The sequence below is a fragment of the Desmodus rotundus genome, chromosome 4 (genome assembly GCF_022682495.2).
Source record: "Desmodus rotundus isolate HL8 chromosome 4, HLdesRot8A.1, whole genome shotgun sequence".
NCBI classification, from domain to species: Eukaryota; Metazoa; Chordata; class Mammalia; order Chiroptera; family Phyllostomidae; genus Desmodus; species Desmodus rotundus.
The window spans coordinates 107137379-107155477 of NC_071390.1; the positions used below are offsets into that span (position 1 = coordinate 107137379).

At 43.9% G+C, this 18099-nt stretch overlaps 1 protein-coding gene across 1 annotated transcript; it reads right to left on the reverse strand.

The window, feature by feature from the left end:
* Positions 1 to 9405: 9405 nt before the first annotated feature.
* KLF6 (KLF transcription factor 6) lies at positions 9406 to 18020 on the reverse strand. Its single transcript, XM_024580723.3, has 4 exons — positions 17645 to 18020; positions 14364 to 14937; positions 12801 to 12924; positions 9406 to 12347 (listed from the first exon to the last, which is right to left on the reverse strand). Exons 1-4 carry the CDS (start codon positions 17744 to 17746, stop codon positions 12296 to 12298), a joined length of 852 nt encoding a protein of 283 aa, XP_024436491.1. The 5' UTR covers positions 17747 to 18020; the 3' UTR covers positions 9406 to 12295.
* Between the last annotated feature and the right edge of the window lie 79 nt (positions 18021 to 18099).

Here is an 18099-nt window from a genome sequence, read left to right on the forward strand (position 1 = left end):
CAGGGCCCAATGCACGGGAAGTAACAGGCAGAGGAAAGAAACCTGCAGAGCTGAAATTGGTCCAGGGCTGGAAATGACCTGAGGACTTGGATCCTTTTATGAGTTGAAATTCTAGGGGAGCTAGATACAATGTTTAAAGAGCTTCAGGTCCCTAGCTATAAGATTATCACTGCTCAGGATTGAACTGGAAAGGGAAGCAGAATACTCATCTGCTGGAGGTTGAGCACTTGCCAAGATCAAATTCTGCCCCTCAGGCTCTCCTGGAGAAGGCACCCTGGGCCAAGGACTCTAGAGATTGACATCCCAATCCCCATTTTAACATCAGATGAGGGATGCACCCAGAGTTTAGTGACTTCAAATGTCGAGAAACCTCCAGAACTGGCATTTGAGCTCAGGTGTGTTGGATTCTATCTCTACATCCATCTCTAATCCAGGGCTGGTGTGGAGACTTGCCCCCAAGGCCATTGAACCTGGCCTGTCACTCATTTCACTGCAGTACAGGCTTGTAGACAGGGGATGGAGAGACGGGTTGCCAGCCAGCGTGGGCCGCTGTGCTGGCAGGGGACGTGGGAAGAGTGTTTAGGACACAAAAGGGCAATGTCCCTAAAGAAATGACCCACCCATTTGTTTTATAGGTGCAAGCATTGTTTGTGGTCTGTGCACGCCAAGAACTATTACTTTTTCTTTTGTGACTGTTGCTGCTGTTACCTGTAGGGGAGGGGTGATGGAGTCTGGATGCCGTGGCCCTTGTGTCTGAGGCCATTTTTCATTCAATGTCTCCTCCATCCTTGGACCACAAAGGACACAAACCTTCATAATGACAGCATTCAGTGTAGAAAACGCTCTCCGCACTCTCAAGTTATGCAAATAAGGATGGACCTAACCATTTCAAAACGAGGTGGTCACCCATCAGTTCAACTACTGCTTAATAATGTCATATATCTTGGTAAGTATTCCTCTGCCAGCAATACCTGTCCTCTCTATAAAGCAAAGAACTCTCTGTAGTAAAACCAATAATAGAATTTACTACATCATTAAGCAAAGATGAATATTATCTCCAGGACCTGCATATCCAACAACAGAACCTGTGAGAGAGCTTCCCGTGAGGAGGGAAGAAGAGGGCCACTTTTACGGTCAATGCTACAACCCTAATATCTGTCTGTCACTTTTTTAGGATAACTTGCTGGAGCTGGATGGCAAAGGACAGGCGTGTCCGACAAGAGCAACAGCAGCCTCTGAAAATGCTGTTTTTGACTTCCTCACATTGTTTCTATATCCCTAAGTCCTCTGCACCCACCTAATAATTTTATGAGAGTATTTTTCAGTTATTTCTCCTGTTTCACAAGGAAGACGTTACAATAATAATCCGCAGCTAAGTGAGCTCTGATCTACATCACGCACCTTGGCCCCAAGGCCCAGGCTAAGCTCCTTCTATATATTATTTCTCGTCCTGACAACAGCTCAGCACATTGGCTGTTCTCAACCCAGTGTGACTGATGAGAAGCTGAAGCAGAGGGAAGTAGGAAAGCAGCAACATTGTAATAGTTGAGCACAATTCCAGCAGCCAAAGGCGTATTTTGGTGCCTTAGCTCCTGGGGAGACAGGCATTTCTACTGCAGGAAATGGAGCTTCTTGGTCTGAGTCACTGAGACAGCGGTAGATGTGGGGACATGGCAGGGGTCCAGAGCTCCAGGCTCTGGCGTGTTTTATTTGTTGCTGTGATCTCCTGAAAGGACATTTTCCTGTGACTGGTCACAGAAATGGACTGAATGGGAAAGAGTCAGTAAAGGGAATGAGGGCCTGTGAGAAAAGCCTCTCTGCAAGGGACCTCAGACAAAAACAAGTTGCCTCTGAGTTAGCTGTCTGGAGAAAAGCGGACTGAGGTCTCCTGGTACCGGGGCTGCATCTGGATGTTCGCATAAGCCTTTTATTTAATATTTGCAGCAACCATCGAAGGGACCCTAATGCACAGACAGGAACAGACTCAGAGCTTCAGCAACTGTCCCTGCTTACACATTTGCGTGAGGGAGGGATGCAAACTCGTTTTTTTGTCTCAAACGCTCACTGAATCGTGCTACCTTTAACTGGAAGATGACTGTGTGCACTTTGTTATGTCCTGCCTAAAAAGACTACATGATAAGCAGTGACAACTTAATCATCCATTTGACCTTGAAGAAAAAGACACTGCTCTGATTGAATGTGGTAAAATCAACATCAAATGGCTTTGAGTAAAACACAGGAAAAGGCAGCGGGTTGTGAGAAGGAAGATTTGGGATTTGCAGACATTTTGACTAGTCACCTGGGAACCCCCAATTTATTCCTCATATGCAAAAGAATTACATTCAGAAATAAAAGGGCTTTGCATTTGGTTTAGAAGTACTATGTCAAAACACTTGATTATTTAACCTTAACGACAAGAACAGAACATGCTTTCATAGTTTCACTTTCATTTCCCTGAGAAGCTCTGTTCAGTCATGTGGCCTTTTCTGAAGCATTCAGTGCATTTGTAGGAGGGAGAGGCCTTTTCATTAGTACAAGTTGAAAAAAGACATCTCACATGGGTGGTGTTCTCCGGATGGAGACGATTCTTGCTAACATTGTGCTATTCAGAACCCAGCTGACAGGTGTATGGATTTCCCTGATCATTTTCCTGATTTTCAAACACTACTTCTTGGGTAACTTTTCAATCGAAGGTGAAAGAGAATAAGGAAAGAATAAAATACAAAATGGATAATTGGCCCTTCTCAAGTCCCTCCAGGCAAAAGATGTACCCAAAAAGTCTAATAGTTTGGATCCAATGAGTTGCTGGGTTTCATTTAGATATTATCCCTAGAGACCCATGCTATTGGCACAAGGAGTGAAGTGGTGACAGACAGTCACTCATTCATTCATTCTTGGAACAGGCACTTCTGTAACACCCACGCTAGGAGCTGGACAGTCTGAAATGCAAACTACATGCACAGAATTCTTGGCCCAAAGGGACTCCACCTCCAGGAAGTCAGAGAGAAAGGTAAGGAAGCCCAGAGAAAATGCTGGTGATCCAGACTGAGGAAGAGCAGAGGACACCCCAGGAGGGACCGTGGAGCTGACTCACAGGCACTTCCATCCATTTTGAAATGCATCACCCCTGGGAAGATGTGCCAGACATTCCTTCACAACAATTCAACCACCTCATAGCAGAAATGAAAACAAAGCTATTTGTATGTTGTTCAGACCTACCCTGGGCATTTGGTGGGAGGAACTCCACACTGGCGCAGAGTAAGGGTGTGCGTCTGCCGGTTATCCTGCAGCCAGAATTCCTGACAGCCAGGATGTGCTCTGTGGCCGGAGTGGATGGCCCCGGTGACACGTTGTGCGATTGAATGAAACATAAGTCAGAGGTGCAATGAGCGTGGTGGTGAAGGAGCTGTGGGCGCACACAGAGCCTACACACGTCATCGTCACTGTCAAAACTAGGAAGCAGTTAGGAGCACCGACCTGATACACACGATGTGCTCTGTGCACAGGGGCCCCATGCACACAAGCTTCACTTTGAAACCACTCGCTCTCTAGCCATGCATTACAAGTGAAAAATAAAAGCGCAAATCTCTTGCACTGAGTATCAAATAAGGCAAATAGCAAGCAAAGGACAGAAGCACAGGGCAGGAGACTCCAATGGCTGGTAAGGTCGGGGAGGATGGCATGGCTAGGGAAGCTGGTGGGAAAATTCAGTGTATATAAGCTAAGTTCTGAAGACCAGGGTCAAGATTTAGTGAGACCATTTTACAAGTGAATAGTAGCAAAACCAAAAAAAAAATCCTAAAAAACAAAAAATCCTCTGCAAATATGTGACATTTTATTTTCACAAGTCAACAAAGGCATAGAATGCACGTTCATGGGAACTATACACATACGAACAAGAGGGGTGAAAACAAAAAACAAGCAAACAAATATCAGGTAACTAAAGATTAAACAAAATAAAGAAAATAAACCAACAAGTGTATGTGAATATAAGTACAGGAACTTTATAAATGTGCAGAGACTGTGTCAAACTGAAGTGGCACATGGGCTGGCACTTTGTTGCGTGTGAGGCATTCCATGCACATAATCCATTTAATCAGAAAGATTGTCATCAATTAAATAATGCCATCTTTCTGGGGACCACGATGAGGCACATGTCTAGCTCAGTCCACCTGGTTCAGGAGAACTGGACCAATCTCCGGATCTATCGCTGTTTGTGCAAACTGAGTCACAATAGGGACTTTGAAGTTCTTTGTCTTTTGTTAAAAACACTGAATTCAACTCATTGAATCTGTTGGTCAGTTCAGTTTTGCCATTGGTCAGTGTGTTTATTGCTTTGACAGGAAAGTGTTTTTACTCAAAGATTTGCAGAACTTCCTTCCTGCAACATTTCAATAGCACAGCAAGTATTGCAAGAGGAAGCTACTTTATTGATCCTAAAAATACAGCATAAAGTCGCAGCTTGCCCTTCACTCAATTTACTGAAAGTTGTATTGTGAAAATAAACATGAGTGAATGTTTCCTAAACCTACTTTTTAATTCTATTTTTTTAATTCAATGAGAAGAACAAAAATTATTTTCCTGATAGAGAAATAAATACCAGAACACAGGGAAATAATGACCAACTATTAATTCCCACATACCTTATCTCCGATCTTCCAACCATCCCAGAAGGATTCCCGTTGTCCCCATTTTGGAGATGAGGAAAACAATGTTCAAAGGGTTGAAGTCACCATCACAAAGCCAGGAATTAGTGAATTCCCTACTCGGAAGTTGAATGTGGGTAGGCTCCCCAGAACATAATAGGTAAATGCCCTGTCTTGGCAAATCTAACTCTTAGAATTTCCTTTAAAAAAAACCCCCAGTAACTCTGAGATTGAGTTACTATTAAATATTTCCAAGAGACTCACAGTTTAAAGAAAGGACTACAGAATGCTTGGGCAAAAACTTCCCTAAGATCTTGTACAGTTGTCAGGCTTCCAGGTGCCACTCCAGCTGGTCATTACAACATGGTCATTTTTAAAAGAAACATTCTGGATCACCTAAATGCAGGAAGCTCAAGGGGTGGGTCATGATTGATCCAGGGTGAACTAGAAGCTGCTGGCACTCCTTCTTCTCTCAAGCCCCGCAAACATTTCTCATCACAATGCCACTAGAACCTGTTCCGATAGGTCCATCCCATTGACATAGTTGAAGTTTCAGTGTGTGGCATCACAAATTGGAGAAGCCCAAAGATAGTTGGCATGTGCCCTACAACCATCTTCATGTGCTGCTCGTTCCACTTAGCAAAGGCCCCAGTCACCCTTCTCGCCATACCTCTGTTCAGACCGTTTCGATCGGAAGGATACTGCTGGGGGCAACCTCAGAAATGCTGGACTGTCAGCGGCCTCTTGCACCCCCAGGTCCTTCAGTGTCTCCTGTTACCTTACCTTCATCTTTCGATGATAGGGTGTAAGGACAGATAGATATTTAAAATTGGAATGTATGCTTCAATATTTTAAATCTGTAGCAAACACAAATGTTTTCTTTAGTTTGCTTTAACTAAATGATTTCTGTATCACAATTTTTGTCCAAAGGCAATTTTACCATGAAGAGTTGAATTTTTACTCTAAAATACATACACACACATCTCATAGCTTGCTCTGGCTTTTGAGATTGTGAATGAGTGACCTATTTGGGGGAGGATGGTAAGTCGTCCAAGTGAAGATGGGAAAGAAAGTGAAGAATTTTTACATTCCCATCTGAAAGGGACCATGGAGCACACTGCCAACCTACCCATCCCACCTGGCCACCACCTTTTCATCTCCATGCCCACACAACAGAAAAATGACACTGGGCAATGTCACCTGCTTTTTACACTGAGCTAATTGATAATGCCAGTGCATGTCATTACCTATCTTGCACATCTGCAGGGAAGTCTTGCACAAGTCAAATGAAATGTGGTAATGTGAAACTTAAGCAATGGAGGGGAACAGAGCTATGCTTAGCTGATAAATGCAAGTCATAGATACATGTGCTGGTACAACCTAGCAAGTACAACCTTCAAAAAAGGCCGAGCTGTGGCATGGTACACAGTTATCCACTCTCTAAGCAGCTAAGCCTTTTAAAAAGTTAGTAACTGTTTGTTCATGATGGCTTTGAATTGGGGGCTATTAATTTAAGGAGCAATCCTAGACTATGTTGTATTTTTTTTTTTCTTTTGGAATGAATTACATACAGAAAAGTCAGTGGAAGGCTTAGCCACTTATTTGAAGAGGGACTCAGTGACAATGAAGAGGGCATTCTAGTTACATCTGTCTGTTATTGAAAACTCCTAGCTGACTTCTCAGCCCAGTGTGGTTCCTATCAGGACATGTGGTACCCAGATTTCTTCTCCTCTTTGTCTCTTTTCTTTCACAGTCATTTAGAGACTTCTCATTAAAATTACTTAGAGTGAAAGAGAACATGTTATAAAATAAATCTAGTTAAATACACTTTGTTGTATTGCCTCATTTGGGTGATGCATGGACCTAATTTTCCTCTCTTTGTGTCTTAACTACGTACATTAGGTGATGCTTGCCAATTAATGCAGGATGTCACATCCCCAATTGTGTTCTCTATCTTCTTAAACATTAAAAATAAATACATGCCATCTGTCTCATATCTTGAAAGCAATTCAAAATGGCTACTTTGTTTGCTTAGGATTACAGCACAGTTTATAGCTTCAGTGCTTCTGAATGGTAAGAAAGTCTGTCGTCATTTCATAAATGTAACTTCATTTTAAGGTGAATTGGACAGAAGGAGCAGAAGTCTCTTGTGGGACCTTGGGTGAGACAGAAGTTCAGTGGTGATTAACCCTGTCCTTTTCTTTGCCATTTGAGAGTGCTGGACTGGATGCTTGCCTGCAGCTTCCTCGCTGAGTGAACTAGGGAAAGCAGCCTAACTTCCTGAAGCCTCGGCATTCCTCATCTGATAAATGGGGGTAGCATCTACCGTGTGGCGTTCTGCAGAACACACACACAGATATGACATATTGCCTACTCGATTCCTGGTGAAGGCACAAGAAGTAGTAGACATCATCATCGTCATCATTACCCAATTTGGGAAAGAATTTAGTTGGGGATGGAGGGTTAAATAGCTCATGGTGCCATGAGGCTAGAACCTAAGAAAGGAGTTTCATATGAAAGCTACCATATTTTGCCATGTATCATGTGTACTTTTGTGAGGGGAAAATACGGATGCATATTATACATTGGTAGTACCTGAAATACCTTGTATCTGTTCTTCGGTTTTGTCATGTTACATAAAATTTCTTGTACCATAATATGTTCAAAAATAAATGCTAAAATTCCTTTATAATACAAAAAAGTATCTTAATATAAATAAATAAATAAATGAATAAATAAATAAATAATTGAATTAAAAAATTAAAATGAAAGATTTTTTTACTGAAAGTTTGGGCCAAAAACGTGGGTGTACATTATACACGGCAAAATACGGTATGTTCCTTCTCCACAGCAACCACAATGCAAAGGTAAACAACTCCGCTCTCTTCCCCCCACCGCCGTTTGAGCACGTGGGTCAGCCTGAATGTGGGGAATAGGATGGGTGAGCTGGGGGAATCTGAGACTTCAATCTGCAGTGGCTACAATGGCACTTTTCAAAGAGGGTTTTGTTTGTTTGTTTGGTTTTGAATGCCATGCTATGAAGCACCAAGTGCCTGAATAACTTAACTATAATTAAAAGGGCAAAGGGCAATTTGATGATGTTCTGTTTTCCATTCTAAGTCAGAGCAATTTTCTCAACAATACTTTCTACTGTAGCACAAGAGAAAGCCTTCTAGATCTGAGCCGAGTGTCTGTGGATGGGGAACCTGTGATTTGAAGTCCACCCTTTACTCACAGACCACAGAATTGTAGTGCTGTATAAAATGCCAGATACATGTGACCTAGCTCAAAATATCTCCACAATAAGAAAATGGAGGTCCATCGCAGCTCACCAAATGGTCCAAGAGCACACAGCCACTAGTTAGAAGGGGAATGTTTCCTTTCTTTGAGCTAGGTTTCAAACAATTTGTTAAGCAGACGGAAATTTTTTGTACTTCTATAAATATGCTGGGTTTACAGCTGATTCGTTGCACCAGTTCTCCTAACAGCCTTATTTGAACATAACTGAGCTGTTCAGCATAGTCTGCACATGACAAAGTGGTCAAGCCTTACCAGTAGCCGAGAGTGCATTACGGAGCCTTTATTTAGCCATACAGTCAGGGCAATCCAACTATTAGTCACCCTGACATGTGTTTCAGAACACAGCACACCCATGAGTCCTGGCCACATTTCATCTGCTTCCTCCACCCTCCCACACCACAACTCCTCCCAAATCGCTGATATTTTTACTGCCGTTCTAGAAAGTCACTTGACATTCCTAATCTGGGGATGCACTTAAAATTCCCCTCTCAAATTATAAAATTAAAATCAACTAGTGTAAAGTGTGCACATCCAGCAAAACAAAGGTCTGCTATAAAGAGAAATCATGAGCACTTAAGGCAAACGAAACCTGAGAACTTCCTCAGTTAAACTAAGAACTTTAAGAAGCTTTCCCATGGACATTTCCATCCTATATCCCTTTCTAGAAAGCACACATTACCTTTACCTATCACTACTGATGAGCTTAATATGGCCTGAAAATGGACTTGTGGATAAACCAAGGCTACTAAATGAAGCAGTAAAACTGAGACCAGGATCTAATGCTATTCACATGACACCCTTCTAAAAAACCTCAAGTGGACTATTCATTTTCAGACTCTACATTGAATGTATCCCATTGGCCTTTAAAAGATATAGAATATTCTGGTGATCATGTAAACAATCTTTCTCCTCAGTTTTACTGGTCTAACCAGAAAAGGCATGGGTTATGGAAGGGTGGGGTAGAGAAAGCCAGGACAGCTCTTAGGCCTGCTGTCCCTCCTGTCATTTTCATCTTCCTCGGTGACATGTCAGCCAGGTGTGTGGGTCAGGTCAGAGAAGGCTGGCCCTGATCTAACTGCTTAACTGGAACAAGGCTGCGGGAGCCTGAGGAATGGAAAGGAGGTATTCAAGTCTGTCAGTGTGCAGATGCCTCTGCAGTATATTTCCCTGGCTGGAGTGACAGGAAGATAAAACACAGCAAATGTTTTCCTACTGTGCCCCAAAGCCTGGTGGTTGCTTGTCAGTCTCTGGAGAAGGGAATTCAGTACACTGAAGGGCAGCAACACCAAGCTGCTCTTTGCACATTAGCTCCCTGGTTACGCTGTGAAGTTGACAGAGGGGACAAGGCAGGCAAATGGCCTTTATGATTGCAGAAGGGAGATTTCCCAAGGTTGATTAATAGAGCAGGAATTTGTTTCGACTCCCCCGTTCCCCCAAAAGAAACCAACCAGAGTTGAGATGCTGATAAGAATTCTTTTATGTTATTCCGATAAAAAATACATTCATACAGAAATATAACAATCTTGCAAAAAACAATTTCAAATAAAATCTTGTAAAACAAAATTTTACAAAAATCTTACAAAGATTCTTTAGATAACAGGGTGCTTCAAAAAAAAAGAAATTTCACTAATAGAAATTTTTTAATGTCAAGCAAAAAGTTTCTGCTTGATTGAGGCTCAGTTATCACCTGAACAGAATGTAATTCTTTATGTACTTGCTTATTATGAAAATTACAGGCATTGATATACATGGCACCCAGCCCCACCCAATCAGACAACTCCATGGTGTTTCATAAGTGAGACAAGCCAGCGCAAGTTGGGTTTTTTTTTTTTTCTTTTTGTCTTTTGTTTACCTTCTTGCTTAATGGAATTGTTATGGCTAGGCGCACAGCAGGGCCAAAAAAGGAGTTTTCCAAAATCCAGCAAATCAAGTGCCTGGATTTTGAATTGCCAAAAGTGCATTTTCCCCCTTAGCAAAATGAAATGAGTTCTTTAAGTAAGTGTATTCATCAGCCCAGATAAAAAACCAGTTATTCGAGCTTTCATCATTGCTCATTTCCAGGAAGATCAAACAAAATACCAGCCCAGCCAGACTCACGTGTATATATATGTATATACATATATATATATATAAAAAAAAAGATCCACACCCACATGCCAGCAGCTGGATGAAATATCAGCTGTCCACACTGCAGTGTGCCAATTCAGGGAAATTATTCGTTGAAAAAATGTGAAGAATCTATGTGCTGGAAAAAAAATACCTTCATCTGCATAAAAAGTGTTCTTAAAAAAAAAATCCCTGTAATTAGCTGACTCTTAGATCTTCTAATAAGGCTGAAAATCAGAATCAAAATCGTAGTGTGTCTGAGACCAATTCATGGGCTAGTATTCCGTTCATGCTATTTTTGAACAGCCAAAAGCACCCTACCCCAGACCTGCCAATAAGGATGACCAAAGTCAGCAGTCTGGAACAGAGTCCAGGCCCAGAGTCTATAGCAAATCATTAAATTAAAGATAAAGCCTTTATAAAAGTTATAGTTTTCATTTTTACCTCCTTTATGGCCATTTTGAAATATTTCTTCACAGGCTGTGAAATTTCTAGCTAAACATCTAATTTCTCCTTAAAAAAATATTTATATATTATATATATGTATATATATATATACACACACACGTACATATACTATACACACAAATATACATACACAAGGATTCTGCCCACTTTTACAAAAATTAATATACTTTCTGTATTACCAACAGATAGCTAGATAGTTATGTGAAACTTGTGCCTTTTAAGCCAAAACATTAACATTGTTTTTTATAGTTCTGTATCTTTAATATGTGTGAAAACATTACATATTAAATACAGCCGATGTGTGATCTATACAACCGTTGTGCAAAGTCTATATGAAAGTCTCATGGTGACAGAAACGGTCCGATTTCCCAATTATCACGTGTTCTCCACTGTAACACTGATGGTCAAGTTGTCTAAAATACTGAGTAAATACTGACTTGTTGCGGGGGGTTCATCTCTCTATTTGTCTTTGTGAAAGAGGACCTTAAAGAGATTTTTCTTTTTTGTATTTTACATTGATACAGTACAATGCCAGGTGAAAAAAGAGCCTTAATAAAGCATGCATCACCCATACCCCTGTATGAGACCCCCGGGTAAGGGGCCACTTGCATAAGGCACCATTATTAAGATCTACAGTGCATTAACAGCTAGAAAACCAGAAATTAGTCCTCAAGGCATAAATAAGAGAAACGTAGCTGCATGAGAAAACACTTTCTAAGCTTTAGTGGTTTTATCTACCCAAGTGAGAAAAATTTTAGGTTCTTAGTCTAACATTATGTTAGACCAGGAGCTCCCGGCCCTCACATTCTTGATACCCCGCACGTGTCTGATGTCTCCAAGGGCATCACTAAATTCTCCAAAAAGGTCATCAGATTCAGAATCATGTAAAAAATATTCCTATGCCGCACACCACCTTTCTGGAAGGGGAGTGTTACAAAATCGAAGGGGGAGAAGTATTATGTATTGCCAAGCCCAGATGGCTAGGGATCACCAATTTTGACAAATTGCATTTTAGCTGCTCAGTAACTGGAATCAAAACTGTAGTTCTGATTTAAAAATGGAAAAGCAGAAAGTTCCCTAGACCATGCATTACTTTTGTCTTACAAGGAAAGGTTACCATTGTGTTATATTTGTAAATACACAGCTTATACAACGGGTAACAAATGAGCTGTTGTAGCCAGTAGAACAAGCTACTTGACACATTGCACGTTTCATAGCTGCACCAGACGCCAACGTCCCTCTCACACGGGAGGGCCCCCCCCACCCACCCACTCACCAAACAGGGTCTTGATCACTCACACTCCCGCCCTCCATGTTTTCCCTTTTTTCCCCTAAGGCGCAGACACCCTCCCAGGAAATGATTGGTGGTCATCTCATCTCAAGGTTTACCCATCACACAACAAAACATTCAAACGACATTTTCTTCTGTCTCTTGCAGTCTCGCCACTGCACAGGAAAGACTCTGCCTCATCACACAGTCCTAATAGATCCTCCACATACAGTCAACCCAACCATTAACATTCTCAGTGCACATGCTCACGGCAAAGGCTTAGGGACCAGTGCGAGTCCAGGCCACCCAAACACCACACACCACAGGCGCTCTGCCGCTTCCGACATGATTTTTTTTCGCCCTCAAAAGACCTTCCAAGGAGAGGTCCTGGAGGCAACTGGGTGGGGTGCAAAATGGCATGCTTTGGCTGGAACACGCACCCTCCTTCCACGGCCGTCTCTCAGCCTGGAAGCCATTTTAGCCGCAGGATTCACACTCTGCTCCCTCAGAGGTGCCTCTTCATGTGCAGGGCCAGGTGGTCGGACCTGGAGAAACACCTGCAGAGCCAATCAGCATCAGAGAGGTTAGGTCTCCAGCCCTACTAGCTCAGATACAGACCTCCCACCCTGCATGCCCCCACCCAGCTCTTCTCAGCGGGAAGCTCACAATCCACTGAGTCACTGCAACTCATTTTCAGGGGCAGGAAATTCCAAATGGTAGGAGTATAAATTAAGGTCTCCATTCCACTCTTTTGGAGCATCTGACCTGACCTTACTTCCCAGCCTTTGAATTCAAAAACTGATGAAGGCCTATCTTCAGAAAGTAAGAATGAATTCACTCTAGTTTTACACACATAAGACACACAGCATCTTAACTTGTACAACTGGCATATCAGAGACTTTTTTTTTAAGGTCCTAGCTAAAGCAAGGTCAGTCCAGGACAGGAAACCATCTGCCTTCCTACTCCATTGTGGGGATGGCATTCCCAAACCGAGCGCTTCAAGCACGTACCTGTCACAGTGAGAACATTTAAAAGGCTTGGCACCAGTGTGCTTTCTGAAGTGTCTGGTTAACTCATCGCTTCTTGCAAAACGCCACTCACACCCTTCCCATGAGCATCTGTAAGGCTTTTCTCCTGGGAAGAGAGCACAGGACAAGCATGCCATGATTTCACTGACCAGTGAGGGAAGGAGCCCTGCTACTACAACAGCACATGGTGAAAGTCAACTCATTAGCACGCTCCAGGGCTGGTGGCCTCAGGAATTCCTAACACACCTCAATTAGGAACAGCAGCGGGTACTCAGAAAGTGACACCTAGGAGCTCTCTCCTGACCTAGCCTCAGTCCTCCAAGTGCTGTGGAAGGGACCTAGAGCCCACATGACCATATTCAGTTAACATGTAAGAAAGACAATTACTCAGACTGGAGAAATACTTCGGAGGTGATGTGTCAGCCCACTGGACCCACAGCCTCTCCGAGGGCAGGGTTTTATTGCCTTCTCCATGGAAACCGTTTCTCCCAAGCACTTATTTTGCTCCTTACTCACTTCCCTGTGGAATGAGCTTTGTTGTTTCCTCTGAGAAACTACATTTCTCCAGAACTGAAGTCATGAGTTTCTGGGAAACCCCATCAAGGCCTTCAAAGAACTTTCTAAATGGCAATCCAATAACGAAGCCCACTTTGTCCTCTGGTAAGATTATAAACATGAATTCACTGGAAGTGCTACCTTCTAGTGAATATCCTTTTCGAGGATACTAAACATTTGGCCAGAGCCAGTCCCTCTAGAGAATGCTGTTTGGACAAATGGCACCTGGGTCCTGACCCCTCTCTGCCACTAGCATTTTGGGGACCCTAAATGAGAGCTCAGCCACTTCCTGTCATTACTGGTAAGATAAGAGTTCGGGTGACTTGAGCTCTAAGATCCATTCCAGCTCTAGAACTTCTATGACTCATCCCCAAGTGCCCTAGAGACTACTATGGTAGTTTTAAATGGCACTTTCATTGACGTTGTGGTATTTCATTATGAAATTTTTTTAATGTCTTTTAAAAAATTGGTATCAAAACAAAAGCAGCGTGATCCACAGAGAAATTCCCAGTAAGCACCCACTGATCAATACTGCTACGTATGGAATCTCCGGTCAAGCTCCTTCCTCACACCACCATCAACACTGGCATGCGCCATGTTGCCCAGCATGGACCCTCTCCCCTGATCCTTGAGTTTCATTTCAAAAAAATCAGAAGCAACTCTACATAACATTATCATGGACACTGCAGACCAAGAGCAATCAGTCCTGATCTCTGAGAGGGCTGGAGTGGGTTGGGGGCTGGGTGGAGATGGAGAACGTGATTTACCTCTTGTCTGTTTACTCTGAAAGTGTCAACCATTCATTGAGCACATGTCCAGTCTTTCACCTCCTACTCTGTCTTCCCCAGAGACCCAACTCTTTGGGGAAAGAGTGAGGTGAGGATGTGTCTGCTCTGACAGCCTTCTGTGGAGCCCGGCCCCCTCCCAGGGCTGGTGCAATTCAGTGGTGCCCACCAGCGGCCCACCTCCCAGGTCGCAGGAGGGACTGACCTGTGTGAGTGCGCTGATGTGCTTTCAAGTGGGAGCTTTTGGTGTAAACTTTTCTGCAGCCATTAAAATGGCATCGATGCACCCTTCTCCGACCGTCTGGGGAGGCATCCCCACTGCCCTTGTCACCAGGCTTCCCTGAAGTCCCACTGCGTATCTTCCCTGAAGGGTGTGGCTCACCAGGCGCACAACCCCACAGGTGAGAAGGGTCTCTGCTCAGTTCTGGAGAAGAAGGGGGTGTGGAGGTGACAGAGGAGCTCAGGTTCCCCGAGTTGACCAGCACTTCGCCGATGGGGTCAGAGGTAAACTTGGAGGTGGGCGAGAGTTCCTCGGAGCTGTCAGATGACTCGCTGCTCACATCCGAGTTCAAGCTGTTGGTCTCCAGGTTGTAACCAAAGCTGGGGCTGCTGAGAGCATCCTCTGGGGGACTGGAGGAAACCTTCACTTCCGGGTCCTCCTTTTTCTCCCGAGCCAGGATGATTTTGGTCCACAGATCTTCTTGGCTGTCAAATTTGATTTCAGAGGCTGACACATAGCAGGGTTCACTCTGGAGGTAACGCTCCAACTCCAGGCAGGTCTGTGAGAAAGGAACCACAAGAAGGCTCATGATTATGACAACTGAAAATGGAACCAAAAGCATTTTACCAAAAACATGCAGGAATGAAGGGCAAACAGACTGTGGCCATGTCACTATAAGAACCGTGTCTTTAGGAGAGCAAGAGGAAAGCTGTTTCTAGGAATGGGGATGGATTGGGAAGAAATACCATGTGGGACCAAAGGCCACGGTGACTAAAGGTCACTAAGCCAGTGTTTGTTATAGTTACCAGTGTTGATGTTTCTAATGAGTTTCTGTAAACCACACAAAGAACACCAGCCTCAGACACACACCCCTGACAGGTTTAGCCAGATTATCTGACAGTCTCAAGAACCTTGTGCATTAAGAAAAGCCCCAGCCATCCTCCTTTCTCAGGCACAAGACAAAAAGGCTGCACCGCACGCAATGCAATGTGTTCTGACATTGCATGTGTCTCCCTTTGCAGACACAGCTGACAGCACAGGGCCACACTCAGTGAGCAGACGCAGCAAGCTGATGGTCTATATTCAAGGACATCAATGGAGCTGCACAGAAACCACCCACTTCCTGCTTAGCCCAGACCTAGTAGGCTTTCAAAGAATGCCATTCCCAAGTGCAGGGCCATGGGTGCACACAACTTTAATGACTTCCACAGTGGTCAGAGAAAAACAAGAGCTTCAACAACAGAGTGGAGAAATCATTCCAGAATGGCCATCTGCTATTGTAAAGGATGCAAGAGGGGAAATTCCTCTGGGCCCTGCTGGGAGTGCCACAATGGACAAGAACTTTATCTACTGGCCAAGAGTACAACTGTATGAGTCATCACTCTATTTCTTTCACGCAATGCCAGAGGAGACTTCCTTTTGAAATTCTGACCAGCAGCCAAAAAAGGACCCGGTTCAGATATACATGCAGTGTGTCATGGACAGAGTGCCCCCTCCCCAGACCCACAACCAACCTTTCAAGAAGCTACCACTGCCGAGAGACCAGCATCCCCTCTCCCCACCATTTCAAACTTTCTAGCCACTGGAAAAGAAAAACGGTAGGAAACATTTTAGGATTAAATTATATCTGCCCTTCTCTTCACTAGGATCAATTGCCTGGATGGCCATATAAGATTGTCTATATGGCCGCAATTCTATAGATTTAAATTTCTACAGCCCACTATACTCTTTTTAGCAAATGACGTTCGGAACTGGCTAAGCTATCCAAAGGGCTCATGCTTGCTTTCTTAGCAATATGCCTGCTATCATTATATAGCACATACCCTTCCCCCTCCCCACAGAATCCTCACAGAGCAAGTATGAGCAAGCAAAGGGGGAAAAACAACCATTGTTTTCTCTTTACCCTTAAAATTGGATGTCTAGGTTACAACGTACATCAGCGTTCTGAGAGACCGGCTACATATTTTATGGACGTTCCAAAGAAAAACGAAAGCATACTTATTAAGATCTTGTTAAACTTTAATCATCTGGCTAATTTAAAATCTCCATTATGGGGATGAGCACTGGGGACCAGAACGAAGCTCTCCAAGAGTTTAAAAGCCTCGGAAGGCTAAGGAGAGCTCTCAGCTTGGCTTGTGGCCCAAATCCCAAATGCCCGAAGGAAACTACTTAGATCAATTTCAATCACGTCCTAGGGAGCAGCTTCTTAAGGAGGAAAAGGGGGGAGGGGAGAGGAAGGCAGAACGGGGCTGAGAACAATTAAGCAGGCATATGAAGGTTGCCACACTTTGTATTTCATCCCTCTTAAAGCTTTCTAGGCTTTGAAATCCACAGAATATATTTGTACTTTGTGTCAAAAACCAACAGTCTAACCGGTTAGAAAGACAGCCCTTTTCTTTCTTTCTTTTTCTTTTTTTTTTTTTTTAAATGGGACAAATGTCAGAATCTCAGTACCTTCAGGCAATCCTAACGAATTAGAGGGGGAAATTAAGTTTCATAATTGTCCAAAGCCAAAAATTCCAGTTCTACTAAAAAATGCCGGAAACCAAGGCTCTTCTTCCCAAACTCAGGCTTGAAGTAATTCAGAGGGACTCATTGTCATATGACTGATAAGTCATGGTTGTGCAAACTGTTGGTTTGGTTTTTGGTCAACAAAAAAAAGCAGGTAAGAAAAACAAGGCAGATGGACGCAAATGTTAAGGATTCCAAAGAAGCAACTGGAAATGGCCTGGTAGGGAAAAGGAGTTGGTGGATGTTTTGCTGGTGAAATTTCTAACTTAAAAAGAAAAAATAACTCTAAGCACAAAGACCAAAAAGGAAAACAAAAACAAATCGCTTCAAAAAAAATACCCTTGGCATCCACGCAAGTTCAAATGACAAGTTCCAGCTGTGGAGTCTGGAGCTGGTACAAGCACCAAACTTCTGCCAAGAGCTCGGGCCGGGATCAGGCAGCGGAGCTTGGACTGCACTCTCGTTCAGAAGCCCCTGAAACGGGCAAAAACACTGGGAGCGACGAAGTGCTGCTGCGCCCCACGCAAATGACAACTCGGCTCCACACTGGAAAAAGCCCCTTTAAAGCGCCTCCCGCACCGGAGGCAGGAGTACGTTGTAAGACTAATTATTTTAATTTTTAAAAATCCTACCCAAACCATTTAAAAAAAAAAAAGGCAAAAGCAATGAACCTCTAGCCACACATCGTCCTGTCGGTGCGTGCATGCACTCCCTCCGCTGAGCACCGGGGCACCTGGCACACAATTCCTATTTACCTGTTGCCAATATTCCTCCAGGGAGGGCAACGCCGAGAAGTACCCGGTCTCGTGCACAATCTGGAGTTCCTGGAAGATGCTGCACATTGGGAGTACATCCATGTCGGGTTGGAAAAGACAGTCCCCGCTGTTGTACCAACAGGGAGATATGCGGTCTGGAGTCGGGAGCGCAGCGGCCGAGCCTGCAGTGCCGGGAAAGTTTCATGCAAACTCAGTGCACAGCAACGAGGCGCCGCGGGTTCAGATCCTGCCGGAGTCCAGAGACGCGCTCGCTAGCCCACACAATATTTGCAAACACCGGACTGACTGCAAACGTAACCCCTGAAAAACTTCCCTATTCAAACCTCCGCTGCCAGCTCCCCCTCCTCCTGGTCTAGCTCCCCCCACTCCCTCCCCCCCCCACGTGACTCGTCCGGCCAGCCCCGCGCACCGCCCAATCACGCTGCGCCCGCCTG